We start from the raw sequence: 23,218 nt of genomic DNA on the forward strand, positions 1-23,218 counted from the left end.
TAACCTTGGTGAATGTAGTCCTAAATGATCCAATCTTTCTTCGTACATCAGTAGCTGTTCTCCCTCCATCGCTAGAATATCCATCCTCAGAAAAGCAGACCAAAACTCACAATACTCCAGATGTGGTCTCACCAAGGCCCTGTGTACTTGCCACAAGAATCCCCTACTCCTGTACTCAAATCCTTTCAATATGAAAGTCAGCATGCCATTTGCCTTCTTTGCTGTCTGCTGTACATAGTCATAGAGTAATAGAGATGTACAGCATGGAAACAGACACTTCAGTCCAATCTGTCCATGCCAACCAGATATCTCACCCCAATCTAGTCCCACCTGCCAGCATCCAGCCCATATCCCTCCAAACCCTTCCTATTCATATTCATATTAACATCCAAATGCCTCTTAAATGTTGCAATTGTACTAGCCTCCACCACATCCTCTGGCAGCTCATTCCCACATATACCACCCTCTGCGTGAAAAAGTTGCCCCTTAGGTCTCTTTTATATCTTTCCCCTCTCACCCTAAACCTATGCCCTCTAGTTCTGGACTCTCCAACCCCAGGAAAAAGACTTTGTCTATTTATCCTATCCATGCCCCTTATAATTTTGTAAACCTCTATATGGTCATCCCTCAGCCTCCAATGCTACAAGGAAAATAGCCCCAGCCTGTTCAGCCTCTCCCTGTAGCTCAAATTTCACAACATCTTTCCGATAGGAAGTGACTAGAATTGCACGCAATATTCCATTACTTTTAGCAAGTACTGTACAAAGATACCCATGTCTAATTGCTATTCTCCCTTCCCAATCTATCGCCATTCAAATAATAATCTGCCTTCCTAATTTTGCAATCAAAGGAGATAACCTATATTTATTATTACATACTTCATCTGCCATTCATTTGCCCATTCACTCAACTTATCCAAATCACACTGAAGCATCTCTGCATCCTCGCAGTTCACCTTCCCACAGCTTTGTGTTATTTGTAAATCTGGAGACATTATATTTCATTCCGTCATACAAATCATTGTTAAATATTATGAATAACTGAGATCTAAGCACTGATCCTTGTGGTACCCCACCAGTCACGTGCTGCCGTTTGGAAAAAGATACATATATTCCTCCTCTATTTTCTGTCTGCCAAACAGTTCTCTATCAATGTCTGCACACTACCCACAATCCCATATGCTTTAGTTTTATATGTTAATCTCTTATGGGAAATCTTATTGAAAACCTCCGGGAAGTCCAAGTAAACCATTCCACTGGCTCCCCCTTATCAATGCTATCAGTTACATCCTCAAAACATTCCACTATATTTGTCAAGCATGATTTCCCTTTCATAAATTCATAAATTTCATAAATGCTGGCTCTGTTTAATCTTGTCACTGTTTGCCAACTTATTAAATAATGTATAATAGATTCTAGTCTTTTCCTCATTATCAATTTCAAGACAACCAGTCTATAATTCCTGTTTCCTCTTTACCACCTTTTCTTTAGATAGAGTGGTTAAATTAGCTATCCTCTAAACCACAGGAACTGTTCCAGAATATTTGATCCAATGACTTCCAATGCATTAAAACTTAATGTTTGCTGTTCCTGCCATATAAATGCACCACTGTGAGTATGTTTTACTTTCAGCTAGAGGATTCCAGGTTCTATTTGGTGTCACTGTTGAACTTTCAGCGGGACACTTATGCAGCTCCTACATTTGACCTTAATTACCATGGGCAAAAAAACAATAATTCTTGCCCCTAATACCTGTCAACTAGTGAAACTTGCATGCAGACTACTGATAAATATAAGACTGGGTGCAGATTTCACATTGAGAATGCCCCCCTTGGTAATAATTAAGAAATCTGGCAGATCCTAATCCATTATCTCCGAAGGTGAATCAATCCTTTCAAAAAAGCAAAGACAAATACAAGAGAAGTCTGGCAATGAGATACTACTCCATTCAGTGCCAGCGATGTTATTCTTCTAAGTGAGACATCATTGTTCCTTTACTAGTTACGCTTATTAATAGTAAAAGCTGACATCCTGTAATTCAGGCCCAACACAGATCCTGGGCATGCTGAAAATTTGTTCCTCTCATCAATTTGTCCAATCTCAAACTCTAACCAGAAAGCAATGTCAGAAAAGACTGTTCGCTTTATTTTAAAAATCTACAGATTTACACCTATAGGGAGACTACTGACGTATGTGTCACAATGTGATGAAAGCAGAATGGTTTGTTGGTAAGCAGAGCTTATCTTGAATACTCAAGCTGCAAACACAAGATGTTACAACTGCTTTCACAGAGCATGAGGTAGTTGCCAAATCAGAGAAAGATTACGGAGATGATCTTTGACCTACATGTTTTCTCAGAGATGGGAATTAGCAGAGCAGATTTTTATAGAGTCCCGACATTGCAGAAAGAGGTCATGCAGCCCATCTAGTCTGCACAAACCCTCCAAAGAGCATCTCACCCAGACCCTCACCCTATTCCCGTAAACCCACATTTACCATGGCAATCCACCTAGCCTGCTCCCCCGAACTACAGATAATTTTGATTTGGTGATGCCGGTGTTGGACTGGGGTGTACAAAGTTAAAAATCACACAACTCCAAGTTATAGTCCAACAGGAGCAGTGCTCAGAAAGCTAGTGCTTCCAAGTAAACCTGTTGGACTATAATCTGGTGTTGTGTGATTTTTAACTTTGTTTAATTTAGCATGGCCAATCCACCTAACATATACATCTTTGGACTGTGAGAGGAAACCTGAGCGCCCGGTGGAAACCAACGAAGAAGTTGGGAGAACATGCAAACTCGATACACGTTGTCACTCAAAGTTGGAATCCAAACCTGGGTCCCTGGTGCTATGAGGCAGCAAAGACACTGTGCCACCCATTTTCACTGCATCAGAGTTATCTTCCAGCTTCGAGAATCACCAGCAACATCAATTTGCTTTTGGTCTGTATATAGATTTATAGACACTTATAGCACAGAAGGAAACCATTCAGTCCAACCTGTCAATGCTGGTTAGCAAAGGTCTGACTACTCTATTCCCATTTTCTATCTCTAGGCCCATAGCCCAGGAAGATGCGTAATACAAGTGAATATTGAATCGCGTCTTAAATACACGTGAGTTTCCAATGCAAGCACTCTTTTACGCAGTGAGTTCCAGATTCTCACCATCCTCGGGGAAAAAGATTCTCATCAACAGTCTACTTAGTCCATATTTTACTCTAAATCTATGCCTCCTGGTGTTGACTCCTCTACTAATGGAAAGAAATGCCTTCCTAACCATTCCGATTGTCCTGAAATTTCAACATCACACTAGGAATTCAAATTGGCCAAATTCATTCTGCATTACAATGTAACTGTTAACTTCATCTTTTACAAAATAGAATCGATTACATTTTCAGTGCTGTCATCGGGATATAATTAAAACATACATACTATTTAGCCAATATGATTCGTTATTTTGTTATTTCATGGATGTGGGCATTGCTGGCAAAGTTCGTTTTTGATGCCCAAATGTAGTTGGCCTTGAGAAGGTGTTGGTGACTTGCCTTCTTGATGAGCTACAATGCATGTGCTGCAAGTATACAGTGCTATTAATATTACGGACCAGACCAGACTCCCGCAAAACATTTCAAGGAAGTAGTCCAGACTCTGACTTTGCTAGTTGTTTTCGGCAGGTGTAGAGAAGATATTCCAGGAGTGATGCAGCTTGCCCAACTACTTAGTTCTAAACAAAACAGAAGTTATTTGCAAGATTACCGAATGGAACACAAATAGAAGAGAACGGAATATAGAATCTGAACACGATCTGAAAATCCAACAGGCTATTCCAACTTAAACAAGCTATTTCAAAGTACTGTAACAATTCCCAATAATACCCCTTGGCAAAAAGGGTAAAATCAAATACAGAGTCCTACAGGAGAGAGAGAGATGGCAGAGAGATTCAGCATGAAACACCTTCTTCCAGGAAGCTGTTTCTTTTTATTCCCCGAGCTTAAACTGACCAGCAGCTCTGAACAGCAAGACTGCTAAAACCAAAACAAAAAGCTGAGTTGAGAGAACTGACCACCCCCCTTTCACTGTACAAGTATTTTTTTAACTTGAATGCCTTTTCCCTGAGGCAGTATCTATTAGCTATAATCAAATTGGCCCTAAAACTCATCCAAACTAGACACATCAGAAGCAATATGTTTATGACTCCTCTGATTTAAAAAAAACAGGGACATCCTAACCTTGTCAATGGAGCAGCATCATCACATTAGAAAGGGGTTCGAAGATTTTCAAGTGAAGACATAGTGATACCTGGAGTTTGGTGCCGCCAGGAATTTGCAGGTGGTGGCACTTCCAAGCATCTATTGCCCTTGTCAAGCTACATTCTAGAGGTTGCCAGTTTTGAAGATGATAACTCGCTGTGCATAACTTGCAGATGATACACTGCTGCCACAGTGGACAGAGTGAACTTGTAAGTGATGGATGGTGTAGCAATGGAGTGGGCTGCTTTACAGAAACGAAACTGACTTTTCTTTCAGGTAACTGAGACAATTAGCTGAATGTAAGTGCATCAAATGTCTCTTTTTATACAACCGCTGTGTTTAGAAATAGAGGAACTGGTGAGTACAGGTTGCATCACTATTTTCTCAAAACAGAAGGGCAGAGAATTTACTTCAAATGTAAATTTAAAATTATGGAATATTTTGACAAGGTAGAGAAAGGAAATACTTCTGCTTAGAATCATACACTTTTATAGGACAGAAAGAGGCCCTCTGGCCTGTCATGTGCATCAAACACTGTCTAGTACAATTTTCCAACACTTGGTCCACAGCCTTTTATGCTATGGTACTTCAAATATTTATCCATATACTTCTTAAATGTTGTGATAGCTCCCACCTCCACCACCCTCTCAGGCAGTAAATTTCAAAAGTCCACCATCATGTGGGTGAAAGAAATCCTTCCTAATTCCCTACCAAACCACATACTCTTTAACCTTAAGTGTCTGATTACTGCCCCCTCTGCTATGGGAAAAGGTTTCTTCCTATCCACCTCTCTCCACCCCCCTCATAATTTTGTATACCTCAATCAAGTCCCTGTTCAGCATCTTTTGCTGTAAAGATTTTGACCCCAACCTATCTAATATCTTTTCATAGCTGAAAAGCCCAGCGCTTGGCAAATCCTGGTGAATTTTCTCAAGTGCTATCACATCTTTCCTATAGTGTGGCAACCAGAACTGGTGTAACAGATGTTTATACAAGCTCCTGTGCTAACAAATGTCTTATACAAGCTCCTGTTGCTTGTATTCAATACCTTGACTAATAAAGCTAGGTTTGTCAAATGTCTTCTTAACATCTTATCCACCTGCACTGATGCCTTCCCTACTTGTGGGGAAAAAATAAAACTGGAGACTATTGATAGACACAAAGAAACCAAATATTAAAAATCAGAAGAAACCTCTATTGTCAGAGATTGGTGAGAATGCAGGACTCACCACCACAAGGAGTAATTAAATTGCATTTAAGGAGAACATAAGTAAGCATATGAGGGAAAAGGGATTAGAGATAGAGCCGTGTTTACCAAGTTATAGTGTCATAGAGTTGAATGAGTAACGAAAGTGGAAGGTTCAAACGAAGCATGAGTTGGTCCAGTCGATCATATACTCCATGGAAATCTATGCACACAAACGTACACCTTCAAAATTTTTTCATATATTAGAAAATAAACTAAATGTTGAAAAGCTAACCCCCTGTCTGTCTTCCTTCCCATCTATCTGCTCCACCCTTCACTCTGACCTATCACCACCACCCCACACCTTCATCTACCTATCACCTTCCTAGCACCTACGCAATCTAAAAGAATAATCCAGCAATTTGAGTGGATTAGCCTTTTAAATAGTGCTGCAGAAGACTCTTTCCTTCCATTAGCACCACAAATTGTTGTTGAATGAGTTTACCAGATTGCACATAAGATCTTGAGGTGTCTAATGTCAGAAAAGAGTTATACAATAACCCATAAAACCTTATTTAAATACTTTAGTCATTATTTAACAAGCTTCAGATGTGCAACTAAGAAGCAGCCTGATTTAATTTAGCATGGAGTACAGAATGACAGACTGCATGCCACTGGCATATTGAATTCATAGGCACCCCTTGTGCACCTAACAAATGGTGGGATGGCTATAGTATTTTAATGAATAAAATTGAGGTACTGGTTTAAAAAACAAAAATTACTTCTATTAAATGTTTTCAAATTAAAATAACCCTGATAACTTCAGTATCGCATTGAAAATGATCACAATCAGTTGATAATACATTAAAAGACACAGGCACTATTCAGTAATTATAATCACACTTGGGATATTTTATGAAATAAGAAGAGATTTTTAAAAATTCAAATGCATATGATTTTCGTTTCTTTATAATAGAAATAAAATCCAGAGCTTTCATTCAGCTGAATTTCCATTCAGTTCATTTTTAATTTTAATTAGTCCTTGGAGATTCTGTACTATATTATGTTGAAATGGCTTTGAGTTCTATCTGAAAAAAAAGCTACTCGATTAAGAGTGTCTGATTAAAGAAGTGGATCTAAAGATATTTTACACCCGAGCAATCTCCATTAAATGAAATAAAACTCAAAATTTCAAGAAAGGATTGAAAATGATGGCCAAGTCAAAAGGGACAGCAAAAGTTAATGAAACATCTTTAGGCTTGTCTTAGCCATTATACACATAATGGAAAGAGGGATCTGGCATTGTGCCAAGTCAAAATCCTTTAATCATGGCAATAATATGGGAAAGTAAAATTAAAATACTGTGGATACCAAATAGACACCCATTAATGACTGAAAAATGTGTTGCTGGAAAAGCACAGCAGGTCAGGCAGCATCCAAGGAGCAGGAGAACCGACGTTTCGGGCATAAGCCCTTCTTCATGACTGACAATTGTCGCCCTTGACTGTACTAAGGACTACTCTTTTAGACGTCTAGGTATGGCCATTTAGTTACACCACATGCAGAGTGATTGCCACGTAAGTTTCTGCCATATGCTGTGTAACATTGAAGTAATGCAATATGTCCACTCGCTGATTGTTCAGAGCAAGTAAACATGACAGATTGGATGAGTAAATGAAACAAATGGGGAAAATGCTGGAGAAACACAATCAGTCTGGCAGCATCTGTGAAAGAGAGACAGTTAACCTTTTGAGTCCAAAATGATTCTTTGGAACCGAAAATACGGTGAAGTGTGATGGATTTTATGCTGTTGAAAACGCGGCGGAGGGTTAGGTGGAACAAAAGAGAAGATCCAGATAAAGCAGGAAAATTGCTGGATAGACTGCTGAAAAGGACAAACCAATGCTGAGTGATAGAAATAAAAGTAAACAAATGTTTCAAGTAAAGAATGACAGTCTCTACTGGCACAGGTAATAATTAACTATTTTATTTCTACAGATTTTGTTTCCAATTCCAAATAGTCTTGACTACTCAGGAAGGATTCTCAGGGGAGAATTTCTGAGGTTAAGACTGAGGTACAGGAAATCTGAGGATGCGAAAACATCTGAATCAGTAGTAGTTTCCCATCAAAATGAACTAGGGCTTTATTTAAATTTTAATATTCTTTGAAATGAAAGCAATTGTCCATTAGGCTGATGAATGGACTATAGAGCCAAGGGGCAGGAAACAAACATTGATTTCACCTGATCCTGCTGAAGATTTCTTTTAAATTAACAAATGTGGGATTTTTTTTTGCTATGGGAAAACACATAGAATAAATCTTTAATCAGAATTGGCTTCTTTGAAATTCAACCATACAGGAACATAACCTGATCAGAGATATACAAGTAAAAAATACCAAAGTGCAGCAAAACCAAAATAGAAGTTCCTTCAGTATAAACTTCAACGGTTTAAATAGAATTTAAATGAAAAGATTTTTATTTAGCACAGCAACATATTCATTGTTCATGAAAGTACTCTATTTACAAAATGCAAGTCAATGTGTTCATAAACATTTGAAATACTTGATCGTATGTGCATCATATGAATGAGACAATCCACATTGGGAATACAGAATCTTGACCAATTACTCCGTAATCTGTGTGAACAAGTCGTAAGTATCTCGTTCTCGAATTTCTCCTAAATCCATCTTGCAGGTATCTGATTAGTTGCAGCTTCAGGTGGCAAAAACCTTTACCTGTCTACTCCAGTGTGGCACCTTTTTTAGATAGCTGACAATAACCTGTTTCAGTAAGTAGATCACTGATAATAAATGTTATCACCAATACTGTGGCCTAGATTTTCACAGAGTCGCAATGACACCACAGCCAATTAAAAATGGCAGGCAAGACCCAATTCTGGGGTTCCTGCCTCCGTTTCTAGTGCTCCCAGTTTTGACACTGGTATTTTATAACCATGTAGGATTCCTGTACAGGTTGTTCTACTATAACGCGTGTTTCATTAGCACAAAATCACTGTGATACAATTGACGGATTGGGGACACTTTCTAAAACGTGAACTTTTAAGACATGTTGGCTGTAATGCAATTACATTGCCAACACTTTAAGCGCGGTTTTTTAATGCGCAATTTTTCTATAACGCATGGTTGCACAAGATGCAACTATGCGTTATAGGAGAGCCAACTATATTCCCAACCTGGCCTCGCCACATTGTGAGGATCAGTATCTTCTAGCCCACAAAACTTGCATAGAATCTTGACCAATTACTCCGTAACCTGTGGGAACATTTTGAAAGGTAAGGTGATATATTCTTACCCATGTCTTCCATTTCAACTCAAAGCCAATTCATGCCCTTTATAGCTCCATGCTAAGTCCGTATGGCCCTCCGTACCTATCCACCCAGTAAATACCATATAACAAGACAATGCAACAATAGCATATGGAACTGCTCAAGAGTAAAAAAAATCAACAATTCTAGCTGTTCATGCAATGCTATAAAAATGTGCTTTTTATGAAGATATGCAGGTTACATGGATTGGCTGTGCCCAAATTGCCCTGTAGTATCTAGGGATGTATAAGTTAGGTGTGTTAGCCATGGAAAATGCAAGGTTACGGTGATAGGGTAGTGGGATCAGTTTGGGTGGGATGCTCTTCAGAGGGTAGGTGTGGATTTGATGGGCTGAATGGCATGTTTCTACACTGTAGGGTTTCTAATGGAACAAAATAACAAAAAGAACAGCCTATTATAAGTTCTTATAAAGACATCAATGGAGTAAAGTTTCCCCCAGTTGTCAAAACAGAATGCACTATTGTGATAGTCTGGAGACTTAGGCAAATCTTTTCAGTCTAATCAGCCTGCCCCAACATTAGTCATACCTATGGGTATTTAGAATCCATTTCTGTGGTTGGCAGAGCTGACTACATTCAAGATCTGCCTTGGAGCAAAATTCAAGACTCAATGGGCCTTTCTATTAGGGCAGATCGAATGAGACAAGAAATTTGTTGATACAAGCTTGGTAAAAAGAAATTTTACCCTATATCCAGGATGCTCAGTGGTCTCTCAAGACAGACTCATGTGTAACATTGGGGCAGATATTTGAGTTAGTTCTGGGATGCAGACTGCCATTGGGCAGGCATGGAGTTTAACATGACTGGGCTATGTTCTGGTACACCACACCAACCCAACTCCGAGCCATTTTCAAACAAACTAGGAATGACTGATAATTGCAGGACCGTTCCTGGACTGTCTGAAAGCTTCATGGTAGGGTATTAGGGGCTGCAGCAATCATGCAAGGGACACACAGCTCGTGCTAACTTCCCCTCCTTGCCAGCCCACTCCATGACCCAAGGCAGTTTCTGGGTCATGATTGTGGTCAGTGGTCCTCCCATGGAAAAGCTGTCCCTCCAGAATCAATCCACACGACAATGAGCCCATCCCTGCCATTAATTAGTCATGTACTGGGTAGGTATGTCTGAAACATTATGTGCGGATTAAGGACGTTAAACCAGGATTGAAAATCCTGGCCAACTCACTTTACAGAGTTGCAATGAAACAATTTCTGAAAAGAATCTTGCCCATCAATCTAATCTTTTCTAATGGCAACTAAACATAATCAGTGTTTTCTGTAGCAAAAACAAACTCCAGTGAAGTACTAATTTACTAATAAATGAAACTTCTTTAAAACACACACAGATCTGAACGTGAACAGGAATTTAAACATGAATCTTATCAGATATGAACTTAAACTTGACAACTTGCCACAATTTCTGATGAAGAGTAACTGGCCTCAAGAGGTCAACTCTGCTTTCTGCCCACCTCCCTAGTTTCTCCACCAATTTCTGTTTTGGCTTCAGATCTCCAGCATCCACAGTTGGACATCTAGTAGTTTAAAAGGATTCAAAGGTTTCAAGTTCGAGGCCCAACAGAGTTGGTACTGTAGGGTGGCACAGTAGCTCAATGGTTAGCATTGCTACCTCATAACACCAGGGAGCCAGGTTCAATACCCGCCTCAGGCACTGTCTGTGTGGAGTTTGCCCACTGTCCCTGTATCTGTGTAGGTTTCCTCACACAGTCCAAGGATGTACAAGTTAGATGAAATGGCCATGCTAAATTGCCCATAGTATTCAGGGGTGTGTAGGTTAGCTGCATAAACAGGGATAAATATAGTGTACGGAGATAGGTTAATCCTTGGAGGGTCAATGTGGACTTGTTGGGCTGAAGGGCCTGTTTCCATACTGTAGGGATTCTATGATTCTTGTCATGAAATGCTTTGTTTTATGATGGATCAGATTCCAAGTTCTCTCCCTTAAATCACCTCCTCCACTTTGTGCCTTTGGAATTCTTCTTTCTTCCTGCCTTGTAATTTATTTCCAGTGCCATTTCACCATTGTAGCAGGTGTGCCATACTTGGAAAAACTTTCCTGACAATTTACCCAAGACCAATGGTTCCCAATTAAAGCAAAGAGACCGGTCCTGGAAGAAGTCAAAGTGCTGACAATTTGCATTTATAGAAGCACCATTAATGGAAACAAGAAAGTCTCCCATTTCCTCACCTCCCTAGTGTTGCTGTGATAGTCACAATCAACTAATTTGTTTGAAAGGGTTCCATTTTGAAAGAAAACTTTTATCTTCTATAAACTCACATTAATATTTGCCTTGGCTTCAGATACTTGAAACTGTTTTTGGTAATACTGATCTTTGAATTGCTTGTCACTTGCTGCATATTGGAGAAGAATCAAACAAAAGCACATTGTAACACCATAAACAGAAATCAAATCTCTTTAGACAGATCTACATTTTCAAACAGAAATAAACATAGTTCTACCTAAGCACACAATTATTAAATAAATGGAACATAGGTGGGGATGCTCTTGCCATGAATGCTTATATTAAATCCAATGTGTTGTACTGAACTGTCACGCAAGGAATATTTGAAGAATAATCTGGAACACAGGGAGTGGCATTGCATTAAAGTTAATAAAAATTTCTTACGGAACAGTCTATTGTCAGTCAATTTAAAATTGTGCTTTGGCACCACCCCGAATGTTTCACCTTTCCCTGACACAAATTCAGCGACGTTGCACTCCTAGGGAGATCTGGGAAATTCTCCAGAAGAGTTGAATGTTTCCAATAACAATAAGGTATGTATTTTATAATATGTGAAGTGTACTCATTTAAATGTATGTTTATATAAATAGATATGTTATCAAAGGAAGTGACACAACATTATGCCCACAAATCTGATATCACTCTAAAAATCAAACTATACAATGGTTTTAACGTAAAACAATATACATTGATTCATCTTCGAAGTGTGCCTTGCAAAGATACAACATCAGGACAATAACTTCTTTTAATACCACATCCATGAGGTTAATGGCAAGGACATGGAGTTATACGTGGCTGTTCCAGTAATGCGAATTGCAAATACACAGAAGGTAATAAACAAACACATTCATGCTGCTTAAAAGCTGGCTAAAATCTCTGCCAGTCAACTGTTTCAGGCCAATAAAAAAGGATAAAAATATTTTTACATTAGAAACTATTAACAACTTGAAATGTAGAGCACAAATATTTGTTTCACATTATTTTATCATAAAAATACTGACCACATAACATCATGACAATGACATTGTGGAAATTTTTATAACAAAGATGCAATACAGTAACTAGATTAATGAAAAACTTAAGTTTCTTTCATAAAACATAACACTGTAATATTAATAGTATTGAAAAATGATTGAAAAAATTCAGCTGCTCAATACAGTTCAATCTGCACTCTCTTTTGGTTACGTTAGAGGTCACATACCAGACAGACATGTCACTTTACAGATCAATTTATGGTCAAGTTGGTCTGTCAGAAATGGTGCCTCAAAATAGAAAGGTGATGGCTTTGCAATCCATCAAAAAAACTACAATTTGGGGATAAAGAAAGTTGGCAGGAACTTGAAGAAAATATATTTGCATGGCTGTGTGGACAGTGCAAGGGAATGATACTGACCAGATTGGATTACTCTGTAAACAGCGAACATGGGCTTCTTCGGATGAATGGACTTTCCTGTGCTTTTCCGATGACCCTATAACTGGGTAAAGTACTGTGTTGGTTATGCTACTGGACTAGTACTCCAGAGCTGGGAGTAATAATGCTACTACTGTGGGTTCAAATATCAGCCTGGCAATTTGAAAATTTGAGTTCAGTTACAAATAAAGCTAGAAATAAAACATCCGCCTCAATAAAAGTGACCCTGAAGCTGTTGGATTGCCACAAAAATCCTAATAGGTTCAGTAATATCTTTGGGGCAGGAAAACTTCCATCCTAGTCAGACCTATGTGTGACTCCATCCCTACACTCGTGCCATTGATTCTGAACTGTCCTCTGGTATCACTAGCTTGCAACAACCCACTCAAGAACCCTCCACCATCTTTGCAGGGCAATGGGAAATAGGTAATAAATGCCACTGATACCCACATTCAGGAGATAAATTTTAAAAACTGCTGCAAAGCTTTGAATGGTGAGAGAACCACAAATACTGCCCTCACATGAACTTTTAAATTCTACTTTAAATGATTACAAATTGAGTCTCTGTGTCATTACGGGCATGTTAATGATAATGTGATGATGGTTCGCAGGAAGGAGCACAAATAAGATGCACGTTCAAATATTCCAGAGAATCCAAAAAAATTGCTGATTCTCCCACATTGTCACAACAAACTAAACACCAATTTAAAAAAAAGGTTAAGCAATCCTCTATAAATTGTGTATGAAAATAAATATTTTTCAAACACTTGATAGTTCATTCACTTTTGAAGTGTTACAGTTTAAACCAAAGTACTATCCACTTATTCTTTCATATCAAAATATGAAACATATGCACAATTTTGAAGGTATGGTGAAGAGAATTCTTCAGCTGAAGATGAACAACAACCTTAGAGACAAATCCTTCTAATAAGAATGCTCAAGAATGTTGCTTTCTATCGAAAGAAATATCTGGTATGAAGCTTGTTCTTTTCTTTATATATAATTACTTTGACACACAACACATTACAATGGCACTCTGTGCTGTGGTGTTCCAGGGCAGTGAGTTTCCAGAACGCCAGTTGGATTTATTCGAAGGACTAAGTGTCCACTTTCGGAAAAATGCTAACTTTATTATTTCGACTCATTTTCCATTCTGTTCTGAACTTTGGTTGCTTTTCAGTCGTTTGAATCAGTTCCTCCGGTGTGTTGCCCAAGGGAGGCAACAGTCTTTTCTTGCTGTTCCGTGTCTCCGAAAGCCATTGCGGGGGCAGCTCGAATGGGCCAAAGCCAAACTGCAATGCATACTTGTCGGAGATTACATCTGAATCTAGAGGTGGTGCCGCTGCCGCTCCAGCTGCTGTAGGGGAGTCACTGGTGTGTGCAGTAAATTTTTCCACTACAGTCTGTTCAACAGAGGTGGCTATGTCTTTCTGCCTGCAGTCTGCCGACCCAAGTGACTTAATCTCGTTTTCGTCATCCTCCTCAGAGGGTTTGAAGATCTGCTGCTGTCCAATGTGGAACATTTCCAGCAACTGACTACCTGAACGGACGCCAGGTTCAAGAGTAGCGTCCGTGAGGCCACCAGAGTTGACAATGTTGCGTCTACTGTACCTGCGATGGAGCTGAACCACAGTGCCTACTAAACATTTCCGAACAGACTTGTTCACCGTCAGAAAGAGTAACGGGTTAGTCAGCAGGGAGACCTTCGGCAGCCAGACTGCGGTCAGCATCAAAAAGACAGAGATGTCAGCAATGTTGAGAATGGTTCGATAAATCACAAAAACCACATAAGGAACACTGCAAACAATGAAGATCAGCACCATCGAGAGAAGCATGGCATGCAGTTCAGCTTCTCGCTGGGAAACGTATGGAATAGAAATTGTGTTTTGCGGAGTTCGTAATGCAGCAATGATTACTTTCTTCTTCTGACTGGCACTGAGAGCTCTCCGGATCAGAATCATAAACAAGAACACCACAGCAATGGGCAGGATCACTGTGGTGATGTTATACACAATTACATAAGCCAAGTGCCCAAAGGAATAGCTCCATGAACTACTGCATGTAGACATGGCATAGATGTCTGAGACATTGGACACTGCAAAAACTGGAATGCTTGCCAAAATGGCATGAATCCAGATGTAGATCACCAAATCCCGGGATTTTGTCTCCGAGATCTTCCTTTCTAAAGGATACAAGACAGAGTAATACCTATAATTGAAACAAAAGACAATCAATGAATGCATAAACTTCTCCATCACTTTCACTCAAATTATATCGAAGTGCAGTAAAAGTCTTGTTATATTTCAAACACCTTTAGCATCACTTGGAATTATAAAACTTACAGATCCAACATCATGATTTTCCACTGCACTATTGACCAGCTTGATAATTTATTAGCTATTATACTGGGCTGCTGACTTGACAACTGTTCCTCTGAGCTCAGTCATGCTACACCTTTTGTTATAATTATTCTAATTGGCTGATTCATGGCATGAAATTCACTCTCTAGCTGGTCCTCTGAATCACACCTGCCAGATTTATTTTTGGCAGAATCAAAGCCCTTACCTTTGATGAATGATTTAGCCAATCAAAGAAGTCCTACTAAGTGTTCTCCAGTACAACTTAGCTTCTGCTCTAGATTTTTTTCTGATAAAATTGATCACTTTCAAAACTAAAAAGAAAATCCAAACAAACAGTGTCCTGTGTGAAAATACATAACTTGGTCTTTGAGTCAATTGGTAGAAAGTCGAATTTTATCTTTGCACAGGAATGTAGTGACAAGAATTGAACATTCAACTCCTCTGAAACCTGTTTCCCTATGCAGTGAGTTTATAGTTGTTCACTGCTCTGTTAGCTAACTGCACCCAGCTGTCTTGGATCCATAACCTATTATGCCTTTATGTATCAAAAATCTATCACTCACAGATTTGAAATCATTGGTGGAGAGTGTGATTACGAATTCCAGTAAAGAATTCCACACTTCTCACTCACTCTATACAAAGAAGTGGATCTTCGACTTGCAACCTTGCTCAATGTTACCTAACCAGCAAAGAATAAAAGCTCCATCTATCTCAAAACCTCCTCACAAAATGTCGCCTGATAAAAGCACTCAATCCATTCACCGTAAGCTAACTATGATGCAAGTATTATATATTCATTCATGGACTCTGAGCATCATTTGCAAGGTCAGCATTCATTGCCCTTCCCTAAAGGCCCTTGAGATGACAAGTTTAGTCACTTCTCCTCTTAATCTATTCACTGTTGGTCTGATAACCTTCCTGTGACCCTAAGCAGTGCTCTTACCAAAGTCAGTATAGAATTTTATAGGGGCCTGAGCATTGTGGGCTATGATAAGAACTCACACAAGAAATTCAGCCTGAATCAACTTTAGGAACAACTCGCTGCAATTTTTAACTAGTTTCAGGCATCAAGCCGAGATTCTAGGCAGCGGCAAAGTGACTATCAAAAGCAAGATTGTTTGTTAACGGTCTTATTCACTGCACATAAAAGCAAAATACTGCAGATGCTGGAAATCTCAAATAAGAACATAAAGAAACTCAGCAGGTCTGACAGTATCTATAAAGAGAAAAACAGTGTTAATGTTACAAGTCTGATATGACTCTTGTTCAGAACCCCAGCCTTTTGTGTTTTTGTTTATTGCACACTCATTAATACACTGCTTCCTATCTTAACAACCACCACGAGCACACTAGATGCCAAGAATTCTCGATATGAAAGTCAGAGCGGGTACCTCGTGACTGCAGCTTGCTGCTGGCTGTGAGAATCTTCCATGTTGGTCATCACACAACAGATTATCAGGGCACCCTCCATGGGTACAGATCACAGACATCAGACTCCATCATGTACTGGCCTCTAAGACCTCTATGGCACATGTCCAAATCTTCTGCACTTCAATTATGCACCTCAGGCTGCACTGGCAACTATCATTGTAATGATGCAGCAAGGTCACTTACCCAGTTCATGAACTGGTCCATGCTGCATTTACGAGCAGTTCCCTTGCTCTCTTAGCACTCACTCACAATGAACCCCTTAGGATGCTCATAGCATTTCTCCTCATCCAAATACCAGGGCTCACACAACTAACTGACAATTGGCACAAACACAATTGTCAGTGTTGGGAAGCTTGTCATGGTTGGCAGCAGTCCCCAGTCAAATTAAGGCAAATAGCCTTCTGTCATGGGGTCCAGGCATAGTAACTCAAGGGCAGACTCTGATATCAGTCCAGGGCTTGGACTCAGTCAATCAGCCGCTTGGAGCAGATAGAGTTAGAGTCTGTTCCACATGAAGGCTGAGGAAACAAATGTGAGAAAGGCCAATACCCACATTGATTCTATCTGCTCCATTGAAGCTGCTTTCCTCCTGGGACAAAAGAGAGAGAAATATGAAGGGAGAAGAAAGTGGGTGGCATAGCTGTTATGCCTGGTGCAGTTGGAGAATAGGCAGTGTGAAAGGTATGCAGGGTTAGTGGTGCCAGGGCTTTGGATGGGTGAGAGAGAGATGGAGAAAACGATGCAATCAATACTAAGAGTAGTTGAGCATGTGGATATATAGCAGAGATAGAGTGAGTGAATGTGAGGTATTGGAGAGAAGATAGTGACACTCACACTGGCAGAGTGGGCAATGTCGTTGATCTTCTTTTGACATTGCAGGGCATCCCTTCAGACAGCCGAGACTGCACTGGCCCAGGTGGTAATGTTGCACTGGGCTTGCATGGTCTGGTGTTGTAGCCTCCTCTGTTGATCCTGAGAGAACAGAGTGTCCCACCTCTGTCCATTCAGCAGGAGATCCAGGTCCTTGCCTGCAAAGCAAGGTGCCAATTTCCCCTTCTCGACCATATCAGTGACCAATGTCTAAAACGGTTTAGGACAGCTCCGGACTGAAATGCTTATCTGAGAGGTGCACGATGGTGTTTTAAATGTATTGCTGGCACCAGGGATGCCAGTCCATTCCAGGATAACATGGCAATAGCAAGCTGTACCAAGGACGTGGTGAGTAAAATGGAGCTTGAATCAGACAAGAGGGATGCCATAGAGGTGGAGGGATAGTTAGCGAGGTACAGTTGGTAAAATGGGGAGACAAAGCTCACTAGGCCTCGCAGAGAGTAACTGTCCAGGACACTAGGAAGCTCAGAGGAACCGAAGAATCTTGGCGTGTTTCACCACAAATCCCTGAAGGCAGCAGGCCAGATTAATAGGGTACTTCAGTTGGCATATGGGACACTTGCCTTTATCCTGATGAAGGTCTTATGCCCAAAATGTCGACGCTCCAGCACCACATGTTTTGACGCTTGCCTTTATCAGTCATGGCATACATTATAAGAGCAGGGAGGTTATGTTGGATCTGCACAGGACTTTGGTTTGGCCACAGCTGGAGTAGTGTGTGCAGTTCTGGTCACCACACTCGAGGAAGGATGTGATTGCACTGGAGGGAGTACACAGGAGATTCACCAAGAAGTAGCCTCGGTTGGAGCAGTTTAGTTTGAGAAGAGGCTGGATAAGCTAAGTTTGCAGATGGCACAAAGATTAGTGGGGGTGCCATGTAGTATTGAGGAAGCAGGGATGCTGGAGAAAGATTTAGACAGGTTAGGAGAGTGGGCAAAGAAATGTTAGATGAAATGTGTGAGGTCATGCACTTTGATAGGAAGAACAGAGGCATGGACTATTTTCTAAATGGAGAAAAAAATTTGTAAATCTGAAGTGCAAAGGAACTTGGGAGTCCTAGTTCAGGATTCTCTTCAGGTAAACTTGGAGGTTGAGCAGTAGTTAGGAAGGCAAATAAAATGTTGTCATTCATCTTGACAGGACTAGAATATAAAAGCAGGGATGTACTTCTGATGCCTTATAAGGCTCTGGTCAGACCACATTTAGAGTATTGTGAGCAATTTTGGGCCCCATACCTCAGGAAGGATGTTTTGGCTCTGGAGCCAGTCCAGAGGTGGTTCACAAGAATGATCCCAGGAATGAATGGCTTAACATATGAGGAATGTTTGAGGATTCTGGGACTATACCCAATGGAGTTTAGAAAGATGAGGGGGATCTGAGTGAAACATACAGAATACTGAATGACCTGAACATAGTGGACTTTGGAAAGATGTTTCCATTGGCAAGAGAGACAAGGACCTGAGGGCACAGCCTTAGAGTAAAGGGAATACCTTTTAGAATGGAGATAAGGAGAATCTCCTTTATCTGAAGAGTGGTGAATTTGTGGAATTCATTGCCACAGAAGGCTGTGGAGGCCAGGTCATTGAGTATATTTAAAACTGAGATAAATAAGTTCTTGATTGTCAAGGGAATCAAAGGTTATGGGGAGAAAGTGAGAAAATGTGGTTGAAAAACCTATCAGCCATGACTGAATAGCAGAGCAGACTTGATGAGTTGAATGACCTAATTTCTGCTCCTATATTTTGTGGTCTTATGGATTGGTTTCATTAGAAACACAGAAACATGGAAGATAGGAGCAGGAGGAGGCCATTTGGCCCTTTGTGCCTGGTCCACCATTCATCATGATCATGGCTGATTGTCTAACCCAATAGCCTAACCCTGCTATCACCCCATAAACTTTGATTCTACTCGACCCAAGTGCTGTATCTAGCTGTCTCTTGAATACATTCAATGTTTTGGTGTCAACTACTTGTGGTGGTAATGAATTCCACAGGCTCACCATTCTTTAGATGAATAAATGTCTCCTCATTTCCTTCCTAAATGGTCCACCCCAAATCCACAGACCGTGTCCCCTTGTTCTGGATGCAGCCACTATCAGGGACAGCCTCCCTGCATCTACCCTGTCTAGTCCTGTTAGAATTTTATAAATCTCTATGAGATCCCCCTCACTTGTCTGAACTCCAGTCAGAGAAGAGGAGGCTGAGAAAGGACTAGATTGAGATGTCTAAGATTATGATGCGTATGGTGGATAGTAAACAGCTGTTCCCCTTTGTTGAAGGATCAATAATGTTGAGAGGTAGGGGACAGAGTTTTAAGGTGAAGGGCAGGAGATTTACAGGAGGTTTAAGGAAAAGGTTTTGCAGCCAGAGGGAATCTGGAATAGTGTCTGGTAGGATAGTTGAGGCAGGAAACCTCAAAATATTTGACAAGTACTTGAATGAGGACTTGAAATGTCATAACATTCAAGGCTATGTTGGAATGTGGCACTAGTGTAGATTTAGAGTAGATTTTTATCAGTGCAAACTCAGTAGGCTGAATGATTCTATCAAACTCAACAAAAAAAGAGTTGAAGGTTCAGCCTGTGCAATGTTTATAGGACAGACTGAAACCAGCTATCACGAGGGGGCATAATTTTAAGGTGATTGGAGGAAGGTTTAGGGGAGATGTCAGAGGAACGTTCTTTATCGAGAGAATGGTGGATGCATGGAATGCACTGCCAGCAGAGTCAGACACATTAAGGACATTTAAGTGACTCTTGGATAGGCACACGGATGATAGTACAATGTCGGGTATGTAGGTTAATTTGATCTTAGTGTAGAATAAAAGGCTGGCACAACATCCAGGGCAAAAGGGGCTGTACTGTCCTGTACTGTTCCATGTTCTATTTGGTCCAGCAAACTGCTATCACCACTTTGCAAAAATGATTTTCCTGCTCACATTCAAAAGAATTAGCCTCCAAGTAAGCCCTAGATGTTTTTACTTTTTTCACTCGTGGGGCATGGGCATCACTGGCTGGTCAGCATTTATTGCCCATCGTTAGGTACCCTTGAAAAAATGGTGGTGAGCTTCCTTCTTGAACTGTTTCAGTCCACATGCTGTACATTGAACCATAATGCCCTGAGGGATAGAATTTCATGATATTGACCCAGCAAAGGAACAGTGTGAGTTGACATTGCAGAGAACCAGTACAGACATAATGGTTTAAATGGCCTTCTTCTATGTTGTAACTATTCTATGATTAGCAACAAAATAACCTGAACTGTCATTGTAGATTTATTTGAGAGGATAAACATGGAAGGAGCAATTTGATGACAATTAGCCTGCATGATTTAAAGGAGCGCATCTGTCATTTTTATTTCTCCAGATAAATTATTACACCACCAACTTTTCCACAAGTATCACTGTGCATCCATCTGAGCTGCTGTGGAAAGAAATGGAGCTAGCTTTGGCCCCTTGTGTCATCGCTGATGGGAGGATTACATTGCTGTGGCTGCATTATCAATATTGCTTCACCTTCTGGCAAGGGGTGTTGATATGCTTACTCATGGTCTGGCCATGAACCAATGCATCTTTGAAATGAACAACTGCAGCTATAGCAATTTCCAGCTACCATAGGAAGCGAGATCAAGAATTTATCAATCTCTGCCTTGAAGACATTTAATGTCCCGGCCTCCACTGCGCACCATGGCAATGAATTCCACAGGCACACCACTCTCTGACTGAAGAAATGTCTCCTCATTTCCATTCTAAATTGACTCCCTCTAATTCTAAGGCTGTGCCCACGTGTCCTAGTCTCCCCGCCTGATGGAAACAAATTCCCAGCATTCACCCTTTCCAAGCCACATATTATCTTGTGAGTTTCTATCAGATCTCCTCTTAACCTCCTAAACTCTAATGATTACAACCCCAGGATCCTCAGCCGTTCATCATATATTAGGCCTACCATTCCAGGGATCATCCGTGTGAATCTCCACTGGACATGCTCCAGTGTCAGTATGACCTTCCTGAGGTTTGGGGCCCAAAACTGGACACAGTATTCTAAATAGGGTCGAACAAAGTCTCAGAAGTACATCGCTGCTTTTATATTCCAACCCTCTTGAGATAAATGACATGACATTTGCTTTCTTAATCATGGACTCAACCTGCAAGTCAACCTTTAGAGAATCCTGGACTAGTAATCCCAGATCCCTTTGTACTTTGGCTTTATGAATTTTCCCACTATTTAGTCCATGTTTGTATTCTTTTTTCCAAAGTGCAAGACCTTTCATTTGCTCACATTGAATTTCATCAGCCATTTCCTGGACCACTCTCCTAAACTGTCTAAATCTTTCTGCAGCCTCCCCACCTCCTCAGTACTACCTGCCTGTTCACCTAATTTTGTATCATTGGTGAACTTTGCCAGAATGCCTCCAGTCCCTTCATCCAGATCATTAATATATAAAGTGAACAGCTGTGGCCCCAACACCAAACCCTGCGGGACACCACTTGTCACCAGCTGCCATTCCAACTCTCTGCCTTCTGTCAGACAGCCAATCCTCAATCTATGCCAGCAGCTCACCTCAAACACCATGGGACCTCACCTTACTCAGCAGCCTCCCGTGAGGCACCTTATCAAAGGCCTTTTGGAAGTCTAGATAGATAACATCCACTGGATTTCCCTGGTCTAACCTACTTGTTACCTCTTCAAAGAATTCTCACAGGTTTGCCAGGCACGACCTCTCCTTACTAAATCCATGCTGACTTGTTCTAATCTGACCCTGCACTAGAAGAATTTAGAAATCTCATCCTTAACGATGGATTCTAGAATTTTACCTATAACCGAGGTTAGGCTAATGGGTCTATAATTTTCCATCTTTTATCTTGATCTTTTCTTGAACAAGGGGGTTACAACAGTGATTTTCCAATCATCTGGGACTTTCCCTGATTCCAGTGATTTTTGAAAGATTACAACCACCACCTCCGCTATTTCCTCAGCCACCTCCCTCAGAACTCTAGGATGTAGCCCATCGGGGCCTGGAAGTTTATCAATTTTTAGACCTTTTAGCTTTTCTCGCACTTTCTCTTTTGTAATGGCTACCATACTCAACTCTGCCCCTGACTCTCCTTAATTGTTGGGATATTACTCATGCCTTCCACTGTGAAGACTGACACAAAGTATTTATTAAGTTCTTCAGCTATTTCCTTATCTCCCATCACTAGCCTTTTTGCATCAATTTGGAGCAGCCCAATTCCTACTTTTGCCTCTCGTTTGTTTCTTATGTATTAAAATAAACTTTTACTATCATTTCTAATATTACTGGCTAGTTTACCTTCATATTTGATCCTCTCATTGCTCATTCCTCTCTTTGTTATCCTCTGCTTATTTTTGTGTTCTTCCCAATCTTCTGAATTCCCAGTGCTCTTGGCCACTTTATAGGCTCTCTCACTTTCTTTGATACATTTCCTGACTTCCTTTGTCAGCCATGGCTGTCTAACCACTTCCTCCCCCCACCTTGGGTAATCTTTTTTTGCTTTGGGATGAACCTCTGTACTGTGTCCTCAATTACACTTCAATTATAAATTGCTAGTTATTTTGTCCTGTGGTTCCCAACACCGTTCTCAAGATCGTCCCTGTTGAGAAGCAAAGGAAACTCAAGCACATCATGTTCTTGAGTCAAAAAGAATGTTTTCGATCAACCTGAGATGTAGCACCTCTGGGACTAGTGGGACTTGAACACTCGCTCAGGGATAGTGACACTACCACTGTACCATAATGGTCTGTCAGTATGAACTAGCCAGAATCTGTAGACCAATCATTTAAAAACAGACATCTTTCACTTGTGTCTTTGTTCAAATGAAAAAAAAACAAGCATGTTGCATCCTATCATGGATTACGCTGTTGCTGTGGTCATCCTCCTAGACTGATACTGCAGAAGGATAGATTATAAACCTCTCTTCCTCAAGAGCTTATTCACAAAACAAGCTGGGACAGGAGAAAAACCAGTTGGAAAGATAACCCATTTGAAGTGTCATTTTTGTACGAATGCCCTCAGCTCATAGTGTGTGTGCCAGCAGAGGCCACAGATCACTGTGAACCTCCTTAGC

At 40.5% G+C, this 23,218-nt stretch overlaps 2 protein-coding genes across 3 annotated transcripts in view; both read right to left on the reverse strand.

Annotated features, from left to right (window-relative positions):
* The window catches only part of fsip1 (fibrous sheath interacting protein 1), a 416,185-nt gene extending 404,945 nt beyond the window's left edge, over nucleotides 1-11,240 (reverse strand). The window contains exon 1 of the mRNA XM_072569083.1: nucleotides 11,077-11,240. Within this exon, the coding sequence (XP_072425184.1) occupies nucleotides 11,077-11,184 (108 nt within the window). The 5' untranslated portion in view covers nucleotides 11,185-11,240. The remainder of the gene's footprint in view (nucleotides 1-11,076) is intronic.
* An 889-nt stretch (nucleotides 11,241-12,129) lies between these two features.
* gpr176 (G protein-coupled receptor 176) overlaps nucleotides 12,130-23,218 on the reverse strand; it is a 55,584-nt gene continuing 44,495 nt past the window's right edge. For both annotated transcript variants that reach the window (XM_072569087.1, XM_072569086.1), the window contains exon 3: nucleotides 12,130-14,660. In XM_072569087.1, coding sequence (XP_072425188.1) covers nucleotides 13,550-14,660 — 1,111 coding nt within the window. In that variant the 3' untranslated portion in view covers nucleotides 12,130-13,549. The remainder of the gene's footprint in view (nucleotides 14,661-23,218) is intronic.

Source organism: Chiloscyllium punctatum, chromosome 4 (genome assembly GCF_047496795.1).
Source record: "Chiloscyllium punctatum isolate Juve2018m chromosome 4, sChiPun1.3, whole genome shotgun sequence".
NCBI classification, from domain to species: Eukaryota; Metazoa; Chordata; class Chondrichthyes; order Orectolobiformes; family Hemiscylliidae; genus Chiloscyllium; species Chiloscyllium punctatum.